General features: G+C 42.2%; 1 protein-coding gene across 13 annotated transcripts in view; it reads left to right on the forward strand.

The window, feature by feature from the left end:
* Window positions 1-21,362, forward strand: part of CACNA1B (calcium voltage-gated channel subunit alpha1 B) — a 311,813-nt gene that overhangs the window by 215,579 nt on the left and 74,872 nt on the right. For all 13 annotated transcript variants that reach the window (XM_074846045.1, XM_074846033.1, XM_074846035.1 and 10 more), the window contains 6 exons: window positions 8,306-9,127; window positions 10,359-10,573; window positions 12,726-12,846; window positions 16,285-16,414; window positions 17,965-18,024; window positions 19,298-19,404. In XM_074846045.1, coding sequence (XP_074702146.1) covers window positions 8,306-9,127; window positions 10,359-10,573; window positions 12,726-12,846; window positions 16,285-16,414; window positions 17,965-18,024; window positions 19,298-19,404 — 1,455 coding nt within the window. The remainder of the gene's footprint in view (window positions 1-8,305; window positions 9,128-10,358; window positions 10,574-12,725; window positions 12,847-16,284; window positions 16,415-17,964; window positions 18,025-19,297; window positions 19,405-21,362) is intronic.

The raw sequence follows: 21,362 nt of genomic DNA on the forward strand, positions 1-21,362 counted from the left end.
GTGGTCTAATTTTTGTGCACAGATGAAAGTTGAACAGTAATCTACTAATCAAAAAGAGCTTTTAAAAGGTGCAAAAAAATCCCTGTTCCTTTTTCTCCCTTAAGTTGCTCAAACAGCATAAAATACCATGTGCTTTTAATACCAGTAAGAACCCGGATCTGTAAAACTATGGTCATCTGTTCTGAAAGAACAAAACTTGTTCAAAAATTTTTTAGATACAGAGGGTTGGGTTTTTCCCATGTTCATTCTTTGATTGTTAAAAACAAAATAAAATCTAAATTGGTAAGAAACTAAGGACAAAATACTGGAGTTAGTTTCTTAAAAAAAAAAAAAAAAATCAAGGTGAGTCATTTTCTTGTGCTAATTCCAGCCTTTCATGATATAACAAATTTATGATACAAGCATTGCAAGCAGTAGGAAATACATTTTTAATTCACTGAAGAGAGGTAATTAAATACAGATACGCTCTATTTCTTTAAGTAGATCAGCGTTTATCTAAAATACATACTGAAATTGTTAACTAATTTATATGTACATAGGTGATGACACACAGCTAAGTGAATAATTATGTTGTGTTTTTCCAATAGTATATATTTAAGTTATGGGGTGTTGAATTTTCATATGAATCCTTATACTGCAATGGCTGATGAAATCCAGAACAGTGCGTTTAGTAACTTGAGGTTTTCTTTGTATTGCTATTGTTTATTGTTTATTTCTAATAGGAGCCAGAGGTGTCAGTCATTGCTTGGACATGAAAAATGGCATGCTCTTAAGGCATTTTCTAGAATGGTAAATAAAGCAAAAGCCAGTGTTTCACAAGATGGGGATTTTTTTTTCCAGAAGTGCTGAACACCTGCACCTGCCACAGATTTTTTTTTTTTTTTTTTCCAGAACAAAACTTGGTTTTCTTAGAGCAGCTCTTTCTTTTCCACCCCAAGCATCACAGCATGTCTCTGCTGCATCCATCCAGCTGTAGACAAGCTGATAGCATGGCAGAAGGAAATGAAAAAGCTTAAATATCTTCTACCAGGATGAATTTGTCATTTGCCATCCAAGAACCCAAATTGTTCTTGATCTCTATCGCTTGCTTTTGTATATTCACTGTCTGGGCCATCTGCTTTATTTCCATCCTTATAGTGCAAAACAGGGGGCTGTGACTTCATTCCCTGATGTGTGTTGTCTTGTTTTTTATCACAACCCTGGAGCTCACGGTGGGATTTTGGCCATAACAGTCTGGTCTGGGCCATTGCAGTGTATTTGCCAGAATGTCTTCCGGAGAGCGTGACTTGAAGACTTCAGAGGAAAAAAATAATTTAAAGTAAATGTAATTTGACTGGATTTTAGGAGAACTTAATGGTTCCACATATTTAACCTCAGTGTGTTTTCTGTTAAATCAAGCCGTAGCGATGTGGCTTTTAACTTTCACGTTTTTGTTTTGCTTTTAATTCTCTCACCCTGTTATTTATTACCAAGGATGCAATTATTTGATCACAACTCATAACTGAAATACCAAACAAGTCTTGAGGTCTGAAAAAGGATCTTGTGACTAACGATAGCAATATCACTTGAGACAGAATAAATATTTTCTGGCATTTTCTTAAGATCAGAATGTGCATAAAGCTAAGCCTCATATTTATACTTCTGGGATTAGTATGTGATGCACTTTTAACAAAAATAATTAGAAAATCCTTCTTATTAGAGCAATAGGGAGCAGCATGCAGGATGGTCAGTTATGGTTGAGCGAAATCATTCTGTTACAAAAAAAGCTGAAAGCAGTAAAACTTTTCCTATGTTACCTCCAGGAAGCTTTGGCTTGGCTGAACTTTGCATCATTCAGAGCTGTACAAAACCAAGTGGTGCAGCTGTCTTCAAACTCTAAGCAGCAGCAGTATATAATGATTTCTGCTGCTCTTAGGAAATTGTGGCCATGGACACCTCATGGGAGTGGTAGCAAAGCACAAGTTCTTTCCTGAATTTTGTTTTGATACACACCTTGGAAACTTTCTGGCTCTACGCTGGCCAAATGCCCATGTGCTCAGCAGCTCCCGAAAGACCTGCAGCGGTGCTCAGCTCCATCCCATCTGGCATCTTGGCTTCTTCCTCCTGCTGAGACCAATTACCTGTGGTCAGCATGTCCTGTATCTGCAGTTCTCCAAATTGTCTAAAAGAGCAGGAAAAGGGAGTAGAAATTCAATCTGAGGATGATAATATTGAAAAAAATCAAAATGTTGCATTTAGTGAACTTTCTTGATCTAATAAATTGGCATCTATGATGGTTTGAAAGACATTTCAAATTTCAGTAGCAAGTTTCTGAACCGTAAGGGTGTGATATACAGCCAGTATTATATTAGGCTTAGACCACGTTCAAAATTTAGAGTTTCTAGCTAAGAGACATTAGGAGAAATATTATGAAAGAAAATGTTTTCTTTCTGAGAAACTGCAATATCCAAAATTCTAATATATAAAGCCAAAATCAAATTCAGAAATAATATTGGAAGAGACTGGGCAGCTTTTCTGCAACAGTCCTTGGTAATGGTGTTCCCGTGATGCACCATCTTGTTGGGAGAGCACAGTGCATCTCCCGAGAGAGCTCAGGCAGGAGATGTGGCTCATAAAGAAGAAAAGGTGCTGAAGCATCCAGGCGGCAACACCTGGGGTCACTGGCAAAGCAAATTTAAACACTAGTGGTGAGTTCATCTGAAAGAAAATTGTTTTATCAAACTAAACAGAGATAAAACATTCTGCTTTGTGCATGCCTATCCCAAACTAAAACGCTTCATCTTATTTTTCAAGTGGAAAATTGAAACGTGGAGAGAGCTTCTCCAAGTTATGAACAGTAAATATGATTTTAGTGGAAAGGTTTTTTGCATGGTATTTTTTGTTAAAATTGTTTTTTAACAAGAAATTCCCTTTCGTCTGCAATCAGAACATATCCTTTCATACCCACAATCTAATATGCTGGTATTTTTAACATCAAATTGTGATGTTCATAGTCAGCTTTCGTTCATTATTTACTGAAGCAAAGTTTTTAAGGATTGCATTTATGTAGCTGATTAAACCAGTAGTTCTGGGAGGCAAAGTGCCATTAACTGAAGCGGTGTTTTAAAAGGTTATGATAACAAAATCTTTAATCATCAAGGAATACTCTAAGAATAGAATATGACTAAAAATATGTTTTCCTTTCTTGAACAATCTACACAGTGACTGGTTGCATTTTTTATTTATACCAGTATTAGTCACTGATTCATTAATATGAATTTTGTTTGATTCTACGTGAATTGTATGATTTCCTTTCTAGCCACAGGCAGGAGTTGTTTGACTGCTGGCTTCTTAATCCAAGCAAAACCAGTGGAGCTACTCAGAGAAGTATATTAGCAGTAATATCTACTACGCATTTAAAGCCTAGAGGACCTGAAGACTGAGTATATTGCCAGTACCCTTCAAAGAGTTTGAAATAATTCTATTGACAGAAAATAGAGATGGGAAGTAATTGTAAAGAAAGTGAATTAATGTTAATCTTTGTACTATGTCTGTAAATCAGAAGTGATTATTGTAATTTTCTTAATGGATTCAGAAGGATTTTTAGAAGCAAACAGTGAACAGGATTTTCAGATAAGGAGTTGGCTTCATAAATAGATAGTTTTCTCTTGTGGAAAAAATATTTGTTATCACAAAGGCTCATTTTTTATCAGTTTGGACAAGTCCTGCTGTGCTGCAGCATAACATGCTTGTGCTGTAGATGGTTTGTGTCTGCCCCAATTCATGCAGCCCTCAATAATTAACTGGACCAAACACTGAAGGAAGCAGAGGAAATTATTTTGCCCTGTCTATGTTTTTCCATCTCTTCTGCAGTTCTTCATGTTGTGTCCATAGGTACCGTATCCTCTTAGGCAGGCAGTTGTAATGAAACTGTGTTTTCTTTTATGGTGACATTCCTGTTGTGCCATAAATAAGTTCAAAAGCTCTCCTCTGCAAAAAATGTACAGCAGAACAACGGGAGAGGAGAAGCTGTCCCATATGTCCATGTTCATTTGCTGTGGGAACTTGTAGAAAGTGAAAGTCAGATAAATTTAATTGGACAAGCAGACAACACCTTCCCTCCAGTTGCTGCCACTTGCGCTCTGAAAACCCTAAAGTTCCAGAGGGACCAACCTGCTCAGTTGCTTTAGTTCCATTTTCCTGCAGCAGACTTTATGCACACTGACATGGGCTCCTGATGTTCTTGACTGGTTTGAATATGATAATGAACTTGCAGGCAAGCTTCACATTTTCCTGATTGTGTTTTTACTGCGCTTCATATATTTTCTGATATTTATTTTTGGGAGGGGGGTGTGTCTTTTCATGTAGAAAGAAGAAAGGATGCAGTCATTACTTCCAAAACTCCTGCTCTTTGACTTGTTAGTAACCAAAACCAGTGGGTGGGTGCGTGTTGTAGTCTTTTGGCAATCACATCTGCTACTTTTGTCAACGTTAAGGGTGCATCTCATTTCTAGATGCTGAGAAATTCGACTCCATAATGTCAGTGTCTGTTTTAAGGAAGGGATTTTAGCAAAATAGGCCTAGTTAATATGTGTGTTACTTGGTTTCTCCAGTGGTGTATGTACCTGACAGCACCTTTCAGTTAGCCATGAGTGAAGTTCAATGGAAGCTTTAACACCTCAGAGATAATTTAAAGGCTGATTTATGTTCTTGGTGTAACTGAAACACAACTAAAAAAGCCCTCCTGAAGTGATACATCTTGTGTCAGAGCTAGCAGGTTCTAAGTGTCTCCCCTGCGCTGTGTGATGAGTACCAGCCCTGCATCCTCAACCTTTCTCCTCACCCCATCCAGTGTGATTTAGGAGATTTTCTTTATATCTTGGCCTTCATGGGCTCAGTGCAGGCACTGTTGGAGATGCTGTGTCCATGAAAGTTGCCTGGTGATTTATTGTGTGTTTTACTTTGGAGAGTCTCTGCAGGGAGGCTGGGGTTTTGCCTCCCACCCCTGTATGGTGCCTGTCCCATGGAAATGGAGCACAGGGTGGTGCATGGGGAGTAGGCGGTTGTGCTCTTCTCTGTGCTTTTGGTTTGTAGATAAACTGGAAGTTTCAGTCAGTGTAAGGGCAGCTTCCCAACTTTAACTCATTATTACTAGTTATTGCTTCAGTGCTGACAGCACACTCTGGCTGTTTAAAGCACAAGACAGAAACTGGTCCCTGCCCTGAGGACTTTCATTATGAAGTGAGAAATGTCTCCTAAGAACAGATGCTTTTGGCCTGCACTGAGGCAGCACTCGGAGCTTAGACACACATACATACACATCCCTAAGCTGTCTTGTTTCCCTGAGCCTGTGTGCTAAAGAGAAGGTTCATTTTTGTAGCCCAGTTTGGTTTAGCAGAGTTAGATCTGCAAGGCACCCTGTCCATCCCAGAGGATGCATAGGACATCCCTAGAAGCCCATCCCAGGCAGCTCCATCCCTCTGTGCCCATCTCTGCTGACTGTGGAGAGCTGCAAATGCAGATCACATGGCTTCTCATGGGAAATCCTTGTACGCGGTGGCAGGCTTGGGCAGTCAGAGGCTTTGCATGTTACTCATTAATTCCTTCTAAATCCAAGTAAATCTGCTCATGAGTGATAGCATTTCAATCTTTCATAATGTTGAATCAAAAAGAAATGGCAAGTTATTGCCTGCTATGATGAGGCTGTTCATCCTTGTGCCAGGGGTCACTAGGAGAGCTTGAGGGGTGCTGTCTCCTAATGAGGAGCCTGCTCTCCCTTTGATGTGAAATTTTTGGTGAATGGGGCTCTCAGCTATGTCCCCAGTACACTCTGATATCCTTTGCATACAGAACTGTGATTCTTGTCACCCATTCTTCTGCTGCGGTGTAAATGGGGCACTCAGCTGCTGAACAATTAGTCCAGAATGTGCCTCTTGGAAACGGGGGATGTAGATTTTTAGTTTTGGTGATTAGCTGTGCTCATTCTGATTTCTGGATTAAATCAGATTCCTTCACATCTACCTGGGTGCCCTCATCCTATCTGCAGTGAATGTTTAAGTAGGTTTTTGCCTCTTTAGCGGAACCAGGCAGCAGCACCCTCTGTAAAGAACCGATCCCCCAGCAGAGCTCAGAGAAGCAAAGTCTTTCCGACAGCTCCTTCCCCCAGGGTCTGCGCATGGCAACAGACCCTGACAGTCCAAATCAGCACATACACACGCAATAGCTGCTTGCTTCTATTGTCAAGGGAGCCCAGAAAGTACGTAAGGAAAATGCGTCTTCCTCCCCTGTGGGCTGTGTGATAAGCGTTGAAGGTTGGTGAGCACCACACAGCCCCTCTGGCTGCAGAGATGAGACTAATGTGTGGCAAATGAATCATAGAATACCAGGTTGGAAGGACCTCAAGGATCACCTGGTCCAACCTTTCTGGCAAAAGCACGGTCTAGGCAAGATGGCCCAGCACTCTGTCCAGCTGAATCTTCAAAGTGTCCAATGTTGGGGAATCCACCACTTCCCTGGGGAGATTATTCCAGTGGCTGATTGTTCTCATTGTGAGAAGTTTTCCTCTTGTGTCCAATTGGAATTTCCCTAGGAGTAACTTGCAGCTGTTATCCCTCATCTTTTCCAAGTGACTCCTTGTAAAAAGGGAGTCTCCATCTTTGTAGACACCCTTTAAATACTGGAACAGGTGATAAGGTCTACCCTAAACCTTCTCTTCTCCAGGCTGAACAAACCCAATTCTTTCAGCCTTTCCTATATGGCAGGCTTCCCAGTTTGTTGATCATCTTTGTGGCCCTCCTCTGGACCCTCTGCAGCCTGTCCACATCTCCTTTGTATAGTGGGGACCAAACCTGAACACAGTATTCCAGGTGTGGCCTGAGAAGCGCTGAGTAGAGTGGGATAATGATTTCTTTATCTCTGCTGGTGATGCCCTTGTTGATGCAGCCCAGCACCCTGTTGGTTTTCTTTGCCGCTGTAGCTCACTGGTCACTCATGTTGAGCTTGTTGTCCACCAGGACCCCCAGGTCCTTTTCCACAGAGCTGCTCCCCAGGCAGGTAGATCCCAGTCTGTGCTGCACTCCTGGATTATGTTTTCCCAGGTGCAAGACCTTCCACTTGTCCTTGTTGAGCTTCATAAGGTTCTTGTTAGCCCACTCTTCCAGCCTATCCAGGTCTTCCTGCAGGGTGGCTCTACCTTCCGAGTTGTTCACTTACCCACTGAGGACATCTGAGCAGGCTGGTGGAAGAAAAAGGATTTTCCTCTATTTGTTAGAAAAAGTTTCATTAAGGAAGAAAATGGGTGCTGATTCTCTACCAGGCTAAATCCAGAACTCCACCCTGAAATCCAGTGGGTTTACTTTGATTTTATGCAAAATCAGAATTTGACTTGCAATCTTCAGGAGGAAAGAAAAAAAAAAACCTTCCCTTACTGCATTGGCTAGATAGGTGATCTATTTGCATGTAGTGATCAGAAACCAAGTGCTGTGCTGAAAAATCAAAGCATTAAGGCAACACAAATGGAGGTATCCTCATCATAATAGATGACATAAAAGAGCAGGTCTCTCCATGGGATAAAGGTGCTCTTATCACATCTACATCTATGTGTGACTCTCCCAGTCCCTGGGGTCTTTTCATGGTACACAGCACAGTTTTCCTTTCTTACCTGTACTTTTCCGGACTCTGGTGATGCTTGGGCTGGATGGTCCATCCTCACCTCAGAAGGATGCTGCAGGTTTAGTGTAACAGCTCTCCTGTGCCATTACCCGACAGGGCGGTGCAGCCTGGAAGGTGACCCCTCTGGCTGGCTGTAAGGGGAAGGGGCTGGTGGCAGGGTGCGCAGGCTTGGATCCTCAGGGCCAGATTTCACTTCCCCTTGCTCCTCCTGCCAATCTAACTTCTCTTGCTCACTGCTAATTTGCTCATCCAGATGTTTCCAGGTAGGGAGAAAGGTGCTGTTAATTGTGGGGAAGACTTTTAGGCTGTTTGAAAGCTCTGGCTGTGTTATATGATTTTTTTTTGTGCAGAGACTTTAACACTTCAGACTATACTTGAGGGGGATGGCCAACCTTTAAAAATCAGGATAACTCCTTTCCAGAGGGCTTGTTTCATGGTGCCTAACACGTATGGGGGCAAACTAACACTGATGATCCTGCTGGCTTTCACTGCTCATGTTCTCCGCCAGCCATTCTCTCTCCATTCCTATAATTTTTTTGGCTCAACCCTCTAATCCCCCGTCTTAGCTGAAAATTTCCTCTATTTTTTTTTGGTTGCTTTTTAGGGAATTGGTGCAAAGTTGGATACTAACTTTTCACCTTCCTCCCTTCCTTAGCAAGCAGCAGAACTCCTCCAAATCCAAGTCCGTTTGGGAGCAGAGGACCAGTCAGATCCGGATGCACAATTTCCGAGCCAGCTGCGAGGCGCTGTACAATGAGCTGGATCCGGAGGAGCGGGTGCGTTATGCTACCACCCTTCACATCAGGCCAGACATGAAGACTCATTTGGATCGGCCACTGGTTGTAGAGCCGAGGGTTGAAGGGAGGAACAACATCAGCAAGCTGAGCCCCATGGATGTGCAAGAGGTGGAGCAGACCAAAGTCAGCTCTGCTGATGGCGCAGAAGCTCCACGAAAGCACCACCGGCATCGGGATAAGGACAAACTGGGAGAGCAAGAGAAGGGTGATTTGACCAAGGATGAGAACGGGGAATCAGGTGCCAATAATAAGGAGGAACGGCACAGGCAGCACAGGAGCCGCAGCAAGGAGGTGGAAGGGGGGAGTAAGGAAGGGAAAAGTGATCGCAACAGGAGTCAGGAAGGGGGAAAGAGACACCACCGCCGAGGGTCGGTGGAAGAAGGTGTCGAGAAGGAGCACCGTAGGCATCGGACTCACCGGCACTCTGCCGAACGGCAAGGCAAGGAAGGCAACGGGACAGTCAACGGGGCCAGGAGCGAGCGGCGTTCCCGACACCGGGGAGGGTCGAGGTCTGGAAACCGGGAAGGAGAGCCCGGGTCCAAGGGTGAGAATGGTGAAGAGCCTCACAGACGGCACAGGTTCAGGAACAGGGCGTTGTCAACGTACGATTCGGTGGAGAAGGAGAACGGGGAGAAGGAGGGAGAAGCTGGCGAGAAGGAGCACCGGAATCATCAGCCCAAGTGAGTGAGTGCTGCGTGGCCGGACTTGCCCCTGGGACAGCTCAGGGGGTATGAGACCCCAGATATATTTCAGGAAGTTACTTACTTCCCTCCCTATGGTGTTCCCTGCTGTTGTCCTCGCACTCACACCAGCTCCCATCATAACCTGCAGTTCCATTTTGCTTAAATCAATAATGACAGAGGCTCCCAAAGATGATTTTTGTCCCTGATGGCCCATAGAATAGCTCAGGTTTGAGGAAGGAAATATCCTTCATGCAAATACCAACAGACCCTCTAGGATACAACGTGGAATAGAAAATTTCACAGCCTTTGAAGGAAGTTTCTGAGGGACATATTTTTAAATGGCATACAGTCTTGCTTATAGCCCTTTGGGTTTGTTTTTTTATGATGAACCTGTCAGCTGCATCACCAGTTGTTACGGCACGTGGCTTCTTCCATTAAGAACAATGATGTACCCCATTTGGTTTAATTCTCATGTAAGTCAAGTGAGAAAAATAGTACTCGTGCAGCATTTAGAGTAGTTAATAAAGAAGGATAGATTGCCTTTTCAGCTTTATTAGTCTGATGGAAAGAAATTTCACTGGGATTCTTTAGAATAGAGTTCATGTCACCGTGGAGAGCTGTGAGTGGCACTGAGATAATAATTTTCCTGTCTATATTATCTTCATTTCAGATGAATTTCAAAACACTTTGCATACTGTTTAGTCTGATCACGTGCACAAGCTCACTTTCCTCCTTACTGAAATATAGACACTGGCTGCAGAGGAATGCAGAAGCTGTTTAGACACTTACAGCAACATCACAGAGTGGTTTGGGTCTGGAAAAGAGAATCACTAAATTTAAATAAGGCCTCAGGAGAACATGAAGAAGCAGAATGTCAGAATTCATTCAGAAACCAGCCAATGCTGGAAAGCTAATGTCACTGTTACATGCAAGTGTCATGTGGTCCTTGCTTATGAACCTTAGTTCCGAGTCTCATTAAATTGAATAAAGTGATGTTCAGTGGCACAGTTCTCTTAATGTTGTGCTTGGATGTTGGTTCAGAAGATCCCAGAGGAAAAGGTCACATACTGTGCTATCAGGAAGTTGTCCTGCAGTCTGTGCTTTTCTGCAGAGGACTTCCATGAAGAAAATAGTCTATGAAACCTAGCAAGAGGTGCAGCATCAGGGTACATATGTTCTCCAAATCCTTCTTGGGCCATATTTAATAAAGTCTGCTTTTCTACTTCAGGGACAACCAGTGTGAGATTGAGGCTAGTGGAAGTGTGAGTGTCCCTGTGCACACCCTTCCCAGCACCTATCTGCAGAAAGTCCCAGAGCAGCCAGAAGATGCTGACAACCAGAAGAATGTGACGCGGATGATTCAGCCACCTCTGGACAAAACCACCACTGTGAACATCCCTGTCACTATCACTGCCCCGCCGGGGGAAACCACTGTCATACCAAGTGAGTGCCTTTGTTCCCCTGCTTTTTGCTATGAAATTGCCAGAAAAGAGTTAACTTTCCAAGGAGCTAGCAGCACATGCTTGGTGACTGGGGCTTTCCTGGCCAGCAACATCCTTGCAATAGGTGAGCAGGAGAACTCGTTGTTGATACAACCTGTACAGTTTATGCAGCCTGCAGGAACCCAAAATACAAGGGTCAGCTGGTGACTCTGGAAGACACCATGTAAGGTTCCCTGGAGAGGGCTCACCAGAGCGCATCCACGTGTATTTCCATAAGGGAAAGGTGCAAAGAGCATGAAAAACAACAAAGTTTTGTGACTGAGCTGTGCAGCAAACTAAGCAACTTCTGCAGCAAACCAGTCAAGACCTTGTGTGAGCACAGGAGTAGGTCCTCTGCTCTATCACCTTCCTCTGCTGCTGTGCTGCAAGCTACCAGTGCAACAGTGCTGTGCTGCAGTTCCTCTGGTGTTCCAGGGGCCTGACTGGCCACAGACCCCTCAGCAAAGGACGGGGGAGGCAGTGGCATTGCATTCAAGCCCACACCGAATTCACTCTTCTTGGCTTATTAGCTGAGCCCACTGTGGAGCAGCAGGTCCTTTGTGTCCAGACAGGTATCACAGCATCCATCGTGTGACCCTGATGCTTTGGGTTCCTTCAGGCTGTGTAATTTTAGAGCTGCTTGCAATCCCCTGCATCTCAGTTTCAGCAGATCCACCCTAGTTTGTCCTTTTCCAGAGCTCTGTGCCTTGGGTCTATCAGCGTAGATTTACACTGATTTGCAGATGGACCAAAGATCGTTGTGCCCGTGATCTGCTCTGCAACCACCAGCCTGTTCTGACCAGCTTGTGGCTCATCCCTGGCAGTGTAGGCACAGTCTAGAGAAGTCCCGAGAGCTGGGGATGTCAAGGAGAATTGCAGTGTGAAATCTAAGAGGTCCACATTAGATTGCAGGCTGTCAGGACTCTGCTTTCCAAGAGGCAGAGCCAAAATCTAGTGGTTTCTCTACATGCTTTTTCACTGTGTTGTCAGCCACACAAAACTTGTCTTTTTTTTTTTTCTTAAATGGTAATTTTACTATATTGCAATACCGAGTTCCTGTCAATCACAATTTATCAGCCTCTCTCTTTCCTGGCCATTTCCTGTGTATCTGGCTTGAGATACAATAAGGAGTTTATTGAACATGTCACTCACACATAATGAAATGTCATTTTGTTGCAAAATAAAATAAAAAGTAATAAAAACCTGCACCTAACACATCATAAGTGGGTGGGGGTTTTGGATTCTAGGTCTTGTGAACTAATAGACAAGGGTATATATCTGTCTAAGAAGAGAATTTGCAGCCTAAAATGTTTTCCATATATTAGAAATTATCATAAGTAAATTATCCTATAAACCCACTGCAAGTAAACTTATGATGGGAATTAGAGAATGCATTTCTAACCTTTGGGAATGAGGTTCAGAACAATCTTCTAGTAGGGGATCATGTAAGTTAAAAACCTGATGTGAGATGGAGCTCGACACCTTTATACATGGGGACCTCTGCCAAAACTGGGATGCACTATGCAGACACAGAGCTAGGGGATCCAAGAAGTCCCTCCCGAGTCTCTGTTCCTAATGCTGGGAAGTTCAGCAGTCTTAGCCCAAAAATTATTAAAGCTGATCTATGAATTTGCTCTTTCACACGTTCCAAAGCCAATCATGCTACCGATATATGGGAGAAGATACAGAATTACGTGGCTGGTTAGACTTACTGTCTTTTTTTCTTTCCAAGGATCCCTAGCTGATCCTCTCTGCCTAATAATTTATGATATTTTGAATGGGATTTCCATTCCCAGCTTGGCAGCTCTTGTATAAATAAGTGTAAGGTTTCTTTGTTTGTCTGCATTGGGCATCTTTGTTTCCTGGCCATTTCTGATATATTGCTCATCAGTGCAGCAGTTAAGGAGTATAATTGCAGTGTACATCGTACTGTAGTAAATAGTGGTGATAATAATCAAATGATTGTTCATCACATTTAATCAACATATTCAAAGACTGTTTGCTATCCCAGCTGCATTGTTTGCATATCCAGCTGTTGCAGGCAGGCCGATGTGTGAAGACTGCAGATACATTTTTAACTCTCTCGTTTCTGTTTCCTTAAATTCACATTTCAGTGAACAACGTTGAATTTGAAAGTAAAGCAGAGGAGAAGAAAGACGTCGATGACTTGACAAAAAATGGGCCTAAACCAATCTTGCCTTACAGTTCCATGTTTATCCTAAGTCCTACAAATCCGTAAGTCCTTTGACTCTATAATACCACTTACAGGTTACGGGTACTTCAAGCATGGGTATTCAAAACAATAGCATTAGCTTGATCTTCATCTCTGCCAGTCAAACACATTGGGAAATTAAATAAAAGCTTATGTAGGCTGTGGACAGATGCTGCCTTTCAGCTGGGCTTTTCAGGGGGAATAAATTGCCAGGATAGGGAAAAGGTGATGCTTTAGACAGACCCTTCCTAACTGACCTGCTGACGGTCAGGTGGGCAGTTGTTTCCTCAGTCATAGATCACTAAAGGTGGGAGTATGGGCTATTGGTGGGACAAGACATTTTCAGGAGAAGGAGCTTGAGGGCTGTCTTTGCTGTCAGCACATATTTGCAGGTTCCACAGCTGGAACTCGTGCTCTTTCCATACTAGTACCCTCACATCACTGAAAACTCTGAATTTCTGGGAAAACATGAATATTTTTCATTTGCCAAGGCTAAGAGTACAGCTTTTGGGATCTGTTGGGATTACAACATTTCTTCCGCTTCAGGTACCTCTGCCTCATGGGAAGCTTTGTACTCAAAGCCTGTAAATACTGAATGTGTCGCTCTGAAGGGCTGCAGAACTAGACAAGAGCAGCAGGAGTTGTAATAATTGTAGCATGAAGGCCTGTGACTCATTTTAAGCAGTAACTTAGGGCAACAGAGGGCATTTGAAACTTCGACCCAGAGATCTGCTAGGAGCAAATGTGATCATTTCTCTCTGTCTCAGGTAATCTTGTTGCAGATCCTAGATGTTGCTCTCTGAGGTTGTACATGCATGCTCAGATACCTAAGGTGAGCTCAGGCTCTTCCTTTGACAATTCGAGTTAAGAGAAGAATGAATGCTCCTACACCTCCTGCTACTCAGGACTGTGGCAGTCAGTGGAACAAAACAGGCTGCTCTGCGTACTCATCTTTGACATCAGAAATATATCTGCGGTGGAAGCCATGGTCTGGCACCCTTGGACATTAGGCAGGCTGAATATTTTCTTTAAACACAAGTGCCAGCTGCATACTTCAGGCTACAGCCCTACGTGCTCCAAGGTGATATAGCTATGAGCACAGAAGGAATTCATTGATGGGAGAAGTGAGACTAACTCTCAATTCCAGCTGTTAGAGAGGGAGAATGACCCCAAACTACTGCTAATCTCATCTCATCTCCAAAGGAAATGAACTGAGGACTCAATACATGCCCCTTCTGTCTCAAACCCACAAGAAAGACACTTGTGTTTCCCCTTTGCCTTCTCCAGCCACCTGCCAGGCAGAATTCGGGGCACATTAGGATAGCTGAGCTGAAAGCCCAGAAATTTTCCCCTTTTCAGAATACCGTGATAGCATTGTGCTATTTCAAACAAGGCAACATGTCCTTTGAATTCATGTAAAAGGCAGCTAAGAGGAGGGCAGAGCATTAGATGAGGTGCACTCATAGTGTAATTAATACTTTCTGGATCAAATTTGAATTATGGAGCTTGGCCCCTGTCTGGTTGGGTAAGGAAACAGTATTTCGCTAACATTTGGTAGCTCAAGTCTTTTTGTTGTGGAGTGACCTCCAAAAATGATTGTTACCTGCAAAGTATCTGCTAAAGGCAGCATTGCAGAGTGGGAAGCTAGATGGCCCAAGCCCAGAAGGGTCTGAGCTGAGGAGTGGACTGGGCAGACAGAGAAGCAGCAAGACTTTTTTTGGTTTATATATTTTATGGGTCTTTTTGTCTTCTCTCACCTCATCCTACAGTTATGAACTTCTGAATCTCATAGTCCAGGATTGGGTATGTTGTTTAAGTTGTCTTGTGGTTTTCTCTAGCACACACACCCCCTCCCCCAAAAGCCTCACTAAAAGACCATTGAAAAAATACAAAGTCCACTGGGAGAGATGTGTTATAACACAGGGCCAAGGGGAAATAACAAGCCGAAGACCAGACTCTGGGAATGTCAGCAACTTGTTTTTCTTCCTCTGGGCAAGATGCAGACCCTCTGGTGTTTTACCTGGTGCTAACTTCTCAAGAGAGCTCTTTCTGCTTTCTGGGGTATGAAGGTTTTCACCACAGCAATTGCTAACTATCTCCTTTCAAAGCCCTACTGGGGATGCATGACCCAGGTGGTGCTAGTGGGCAAAACAGTTCCAAGAATTATAAATGAAATGTATTACTTTCCAAGTGCCACCACCCTCTTAAAGCAGACATGCATTTAAAATGATTTCTCAAGTACCACTGGCAATCTATAAATGCTCCCACATCTCACTGCTGGTTATGAACGATGAAGATCTGAAAATAGGGACTTGTTATTTCTTTGATGAATTGAGTTTGGTGCAAGAATTACAGTTACAAATTTTTTTGAAAATGTTGCCTTTCACTTCTACGTATTCATGGAGCACATAGATGATAATCTTCTTCTGTCAGATTGATAATCAGAGTTAAGGGATCCACAAAAGCATTTTTCTTCATGTTATTTTGAATCAAGTCTCTTTCCTTGGTATTTGTAACGCCCTTTCATTCTGAATCCATTAGCAATACGGAGAAAAGGAATATATAAGTAGATGTGAAAAATAAATTTTAATTCTAACTGTTCAGTTTGCTTAGAGAAAAGGTGATATAGTAACTGAATTACATTCTCAGATAACAAGGTTGTTGGCAAGTTACACATATAATTTGATTCTTAGACAGAACCTAAATCCTTTATTCATCTGTCAGATATGGGGCAAATGTGGAGTTCTCTGTGCAGTTAAGTATTTGTGAATTGTGGTCAGATAGAGTTATTAGCTGAAATTTGTGAATGGTTTTGCATTGCTTAGAAATTGAAGCATTTGTCACTTTTCTTGGACACAATTTGTGAAGAAAACAATTAAGTTAAAGTGATCAAATATATTACTGTAAAGTATTTGTACAGTTTATAAAGTGTATCTTAGAATAAAGTGCAGGCAGAGGTACTTGGCAAGAGAGAGATTGGTACTCATAGTTATGAAGCCAGTTTCAGCTGAGTCTCAAAGTGCATAGCATATATCTCATTTTTAAAGGGATTAGTTGATGTTAAAAGGATTTCAAACCTAGTTTTGAACTCACAAGGCTTTAGCCTGTGAGTTCAAAGTGAAAAGGATGGGGGCATATATAAACATGATTTGTAGAATTGAGTCTGATTTCTTGAAAGCTCTCAGTGCCCTTTTGATAGATACATAGATGTCATTGCTTTGCAGAGGGGGTAGGGAGCAGTGCAGAGATATTATATGTCTTACTTTAAATCTCACCACAGATCTGTTGCAAAGTAGAGTTTAAAGCCATTGATCCTGGCTTTTATTTTCTTATCATTATTGTAATAGGAGTCCTAAAGGTGATATTCCTGACGAATGTTGTCCTTCTGTCAGTCTTTCATACCGCTGCACTTGACTTACAGCACCTGCAATAGCCCTTCTATGTGCTTATGTTGTTTGCAGGATTCGGCGTCTGTTCCACTACATCGTCAACCTGCGCTATTTCGAGATGGTCATCCTCATAGTTATAGCCCTCAGCAGCATTGCCCTGGCTGCAGAAGACCCTGTCCAAGCCGAGTCACCGAGGAATGATGTGAGTACCAACCAACGTGGCCAGAATAAAGTTGTTCTGCTTCTCCCAGCAGTTATGTACGTGGCATGTCCGTTCCCATGTCCAGAGGATAACACGGTGCACTAGCAAGTGCAGAACTGGAGCTATCTTTAATAACATACTCAACTTACCTTTGTTCCACTATCAAAACGCTCACAATTCCTGTCCCTTTCTTCTGCTTCAACCACATCTGAGTTTGAGAACTTGGAAATCACTGGTTGGTTGGCTGGTGTGACTTATGTGGAAGAAGCCTGCGGAGCTTACACACCATTCAGCAAAGGAAAAGGCTTCCTTAGTCATGAACCAGGGCTGACATTATCCTAAGATCCCCTGCTCCTGCTAGAGCAAAACGTGAGGAAGTAAAACCAGATATGGCTTTTTATCTTGGTGGGGCGTGGTAGCAATCTCCTAGAACTAGTAGCAAATCTATTTATCCATGGATGTCAAACCAAACTCGGAGACTTCATAGATGGGTGCTGTTACAAGCAGAAGTAGGAGTGTGCTACCTTTTACATGAGAGCATGCAGTCCAGGAGTGTTCATGATGCAGATAGCTGGGTGTCTTTTTTTCAAGCACATTCACATGAGGACATTGGCACAGGGCTGGTTATAGTTACATGGACAACTGGGAGTCTACAGAACTGAAGATTAAATATAGAGACTGCAAGATGCAGTTGCCTAATTTTGGACTTTTCAGCATAGATAGTTGCAGTATGTGGATACTGTGATATATATATATATATTGACTTAATATCCATTCACTAGGTATAATCATATGAATCTGACTGTGAATAGGTGCATCCCATCCAGAGAATGATGTTAAAATTTAGGAGATCTATAGATATTTGAACGGACTGGTATTTACCAGGATGTGTACTAAGGAATCTGTGTTCATCCACCCCTTAAACAGATTGAGGAACTGAATTGCTTCAGAGCACAAGTTGGCAAACCAGGTCAGAGCAGGAATTGCCTGGCCTGGCCTCCTGCTTCTCAATCTGGTCATTACTAGCTTTTTTTTAGAGGAGGATCCATGAATCCCTGTATCAGTAATGAGGTGAAGTAGCTACGAGCAATCTCTCTTCTTCATCCTAATAACAGTGGAATCCATTTTACAAAAAGGATGTTATCACTCTCTTACTCTCCCAAGGTCTTTAATAATAATATCATTAGCTACAGCAGAAGAAAAACCCTGGCTGCTACACAGATTCTGGCAAATAAGCTCGTTAGGAAGGGATGTTAAAATATTTTGATCTGAAAAATCCATTTTGCCTTCTTAAACCTGCCATATATGCAGGTGCACTGAAGCAACCCATAGGCATGCATACTGCAGTTTGTCAACAACTGGAAAAAATGTTACTGTTTAAATCAGATGATTCAAGTTTGTGCTTAAACTATTTGAAAGCCTCCTGTCAGATGATATTTACCCATTGTAGCAAATAGACCATTGCTAGAATAGACATTTTACTCTTTGCTCATGTGCAGATTTTTTCAGTGTGTAGTCTCCCTTAATAGGCATTTCTCTTTCCCATTTAGGCTCTGAAATACTTGGATTATATATTTACGGGTGTCTTTACCTTTGAGATGGTGATCAAGGTAAGAATTTTTCTAAGCAGAAAGGTTCACCTCCCCTTTCAGATTTACACTCATCTACTTCTGGGAGGCTGGAGAAAGAGTGAGGAGCATGACAGAGCTCCCTGGGGTGCCTGGAGAGGTGGTGATGTTGGAAAGCTTTAACTCAGGAACAACGCTTGGAAGTAGCCAGTGCACAACAGATGCCTTTCTGTAGTGGCTCTCCTGGTTTCTTTAATCTCACATTTTATGGAGGAAAATAAGGATATCTTTAGTAGCTGTGGTTGTGTAAGAGGATAAGAAATGCAAATGCCTGATGCAGAGATGTCTGTGCGTGGCTGAGGACACAGAAGCTGATAGACCTTACTGAGACATGTCTGGTTCTTCCCTTTTCCTTTGATGCTGATCAGGAATATTAATAGTAACTGATTCTTGGTCTGTCATGTTTCAAAAAGTTGAGAATTCATCTTTTGACTTTACTCAGTAGAGTGATAGGTTTTGCGAAGACTGTGGGGTAGTAACTTCCCAGAAAGCACAATTCTAATAAAGTCAGGATTTATTCTTGGGTAATGATGGACTTAGTTTTCACTGTCAGAGCAAGATGTAAAAGAGATGCAGAATAAAAAAACAATTTTCCCTTGTTCATTAGAAGGATTTGAAGCTATGTGAGGAAACCAACCTTATGTGGGCAGCTGCAGAGTTGTAGACAATAATGGATAATATGTCTAGTATGCACTTTGAGACTCAACTGTAGAAGACCTTTAGCAGCATTGTAGGGAGAGACTCAGTCTCATGCAGAAGGAAGCCAGGCTGCTTTACTGAGCAGCATCTTTCAGCAAGTGCTCCGGAGCAGGGGTATTTCTTTTACTGTTGCATTTGGCTGTGGGTCTTCCCACCCTCTCTTCGTGTTTTATTGTGTAATATCCTATGCCAGTTGTTAGTTCCCACTAGTTTGGTAGAATTTGGGCAGAATAAAATTAAACTGTTTGGATGTTTGACACCCAGACTGCTGTTCCCATAAATTAATGCATGTCTGTGCAAAGAATCCATGTATCACTTAGTACTCTTGTCTCTCCTGCTTTTGGTTATGGTTTATTGACTTCAGTTTTGACAGAGCTCTCTGTACCTATTAGAGATGAGCAGCTTGACTAAGTATCTAGATGTTGCCCTGCTGCTGTGAAGCCCTGAAGAAGTTTGTGAAAGGTCATTTGATCAAGGACATTCCTCTGTACCTCTGTAGTGTTGATTTGGTACTTGTTTTATTAAAACTCTTTATTTTCATGTGTTTCCTCTGAAGATGATTGACTTGGGGCTGTTACTCCACCCTGGCTCCTACTTCCGTGACCTGTGGAATATCCTGGACTTCATTGTGGTCAGTGGGGCCTTGGTGGCATTTGCCTTCTCGTAAGTACATTTTCCTCAATATACCAATTTCTAGGAAATAAGTTGCAGAGGAGGCAGGACCCTGGCACAGATCTAGTTGAAGTATAGTGTTTGTGGCTCCATTTCTCAGCGCAAAATTCAGTTTCTGCCCTTTATCATCTTGTAGCTGGGGAGAAGAAAAAAAAAATCCTTAAATTTGTGTTGTAGAATATCTTGAAAATTCTCCCAGAGTTAGGGTGAGTCCTTTCATTGTTCATTCAAACATTAAGCGAAGATTTTTGCAAATGTTCGGCCAACTTCTTTTCAAGGACACATTGTAACGGTTTGTGGCAATCCAGTGTCTTCAGACAATAATTTTTAAAATTGTTCTTAGTATGAAAAGACAGTTAATGAAATCAGCTGATAACTCAGTGAACTCTTTACAAGACATTATTTCTAGAGTCGTGGATATTTCTGGTTCATATGCCTTTGGTAGTTCTCTCTCCTCCTCCTCTCTCGTTCAGAGTACTTGCATTTCCAGACAGTTCCACTTCTAAGCCTAATTGCTCCCTCCCTCAATCACAGCCCTCTGTTTATGACATTAAATAATGTGCCATGTGCTTCTTTAACGTCATGGGGATTTTGAGCAACAGGCACAGAGGAATTGCTTTTTAAAAATAAGGATTAGCTTTTCATTTGGGTGTTTTTCTCAGAAGAGACCAGAAGAAGAGTAATGCAGGTGCTTCAGAACTTGGGGAGCTCAGTGTTGGATGATGGAAAGAAATTTTCCACGTGCAGTTCTGGGCCATGGAATAATTGTATTGCAAATGTTTTCCTGAGAAATTCTGGATGACCTGGAAACAGGCTAGAGGACTTGGCCAGTTTAATCTTCTGCTAAATTAGCCTTGAGTAATTACAGTGAACATTTAGCAGCCCATGCCCAAACGCCATTCACCTGTTTGTTGACATGATGATTAGAGAAAACAAAGAATTAGCAGTGTTTTACTTGCTAATGAGAAAAAGCATTCACCTTTGTCAAGGAACTGCAGAAGCGTGTCTTGTAGATTGACAGTAATTTTTAGGCAGACAGCCATAGCCATTGCTCCTCTTATGTGCTCTGCTGATGAAAAATACTGCAACATCCCTCGTGGCACAAAAAGGTACCAGGACCTTTCTGGTAAGGTTGGCCTGGAATATTTCTCACGAGTTTTTCATTTTCTGAGGTGTCAAACTTCCTTTCACATTAAGACTGCGAGATTTGTATTTTAGACCTTCTATTCTTCATAGCAAATGCTGGATATAAAAAAAAGTGTAAGCTAATTTGACCAAGGAGTGGGTGGGCAGAACGAGATGGGATTGACATTGTTGGTATGATTTTTCAGCCAGTTGAGGAGTGACACTTGGGGATATTGGGACCCGGGCTTTCTGTGCCCAATCTTACACCACAGAATTGTTTAGATCTTGGAGTCTATTATACATTTTTCAAAGGGATGTTGCCCTCCCCTCACTAAAGACTTTTTCCCTATTCATTAGAAATATATTTTTCAGAGGAGCTGAGTGCTCTGTTGTAAGCAAGGTTGTCTTGAGACGGATTTGCTGGTCTGATGAACGTCCTTCTTATCTAAAATTTGACATCCAAAACCAGGCTTCTTCTTAAGCTTGACTAGATGCATGTGGCTTAGTTTCCTTGCACATGAAATATATTAGTATAACATCTTTCAGAACTGGATGTGGTCAGACTGAGTTAAGCAAAAACATATTAAAAAAAAGTTTAGCAATTTAATGGAGCTCCTCTGAATTGAAGCGAGGTATAAAAGTAAAATTATATTAGTCACAAGTATTAGTTTGCAAAACAATATTACCCAAGTCTGTAGTTAACTGAGAATTTCCAATTTCCATTAAGAATTCAAACTTTGAAGGCAGAAGGGGCATTTTGTGAGCCCTTCAGAGCAACTCCATGTGCTGTGAAAACAAACATCAGGGTTTGCCTTTAAAACATC

Source organism: Strix aluco, chromosome 20 (genome assembly GCF_031877795.1).
Source record: "Strix aluco isolate bStrAlu1 chromosome 20, bStrAlu1.hap1, whole genome shotgun sequence".
In the NCBI taxonomy this organism is placed as follows: domain Eukaryota; kingdom Metazoa; phylum Chordata; class Aves; order Strigiformes; family Strigidae; genus Strix; species Strix aluco.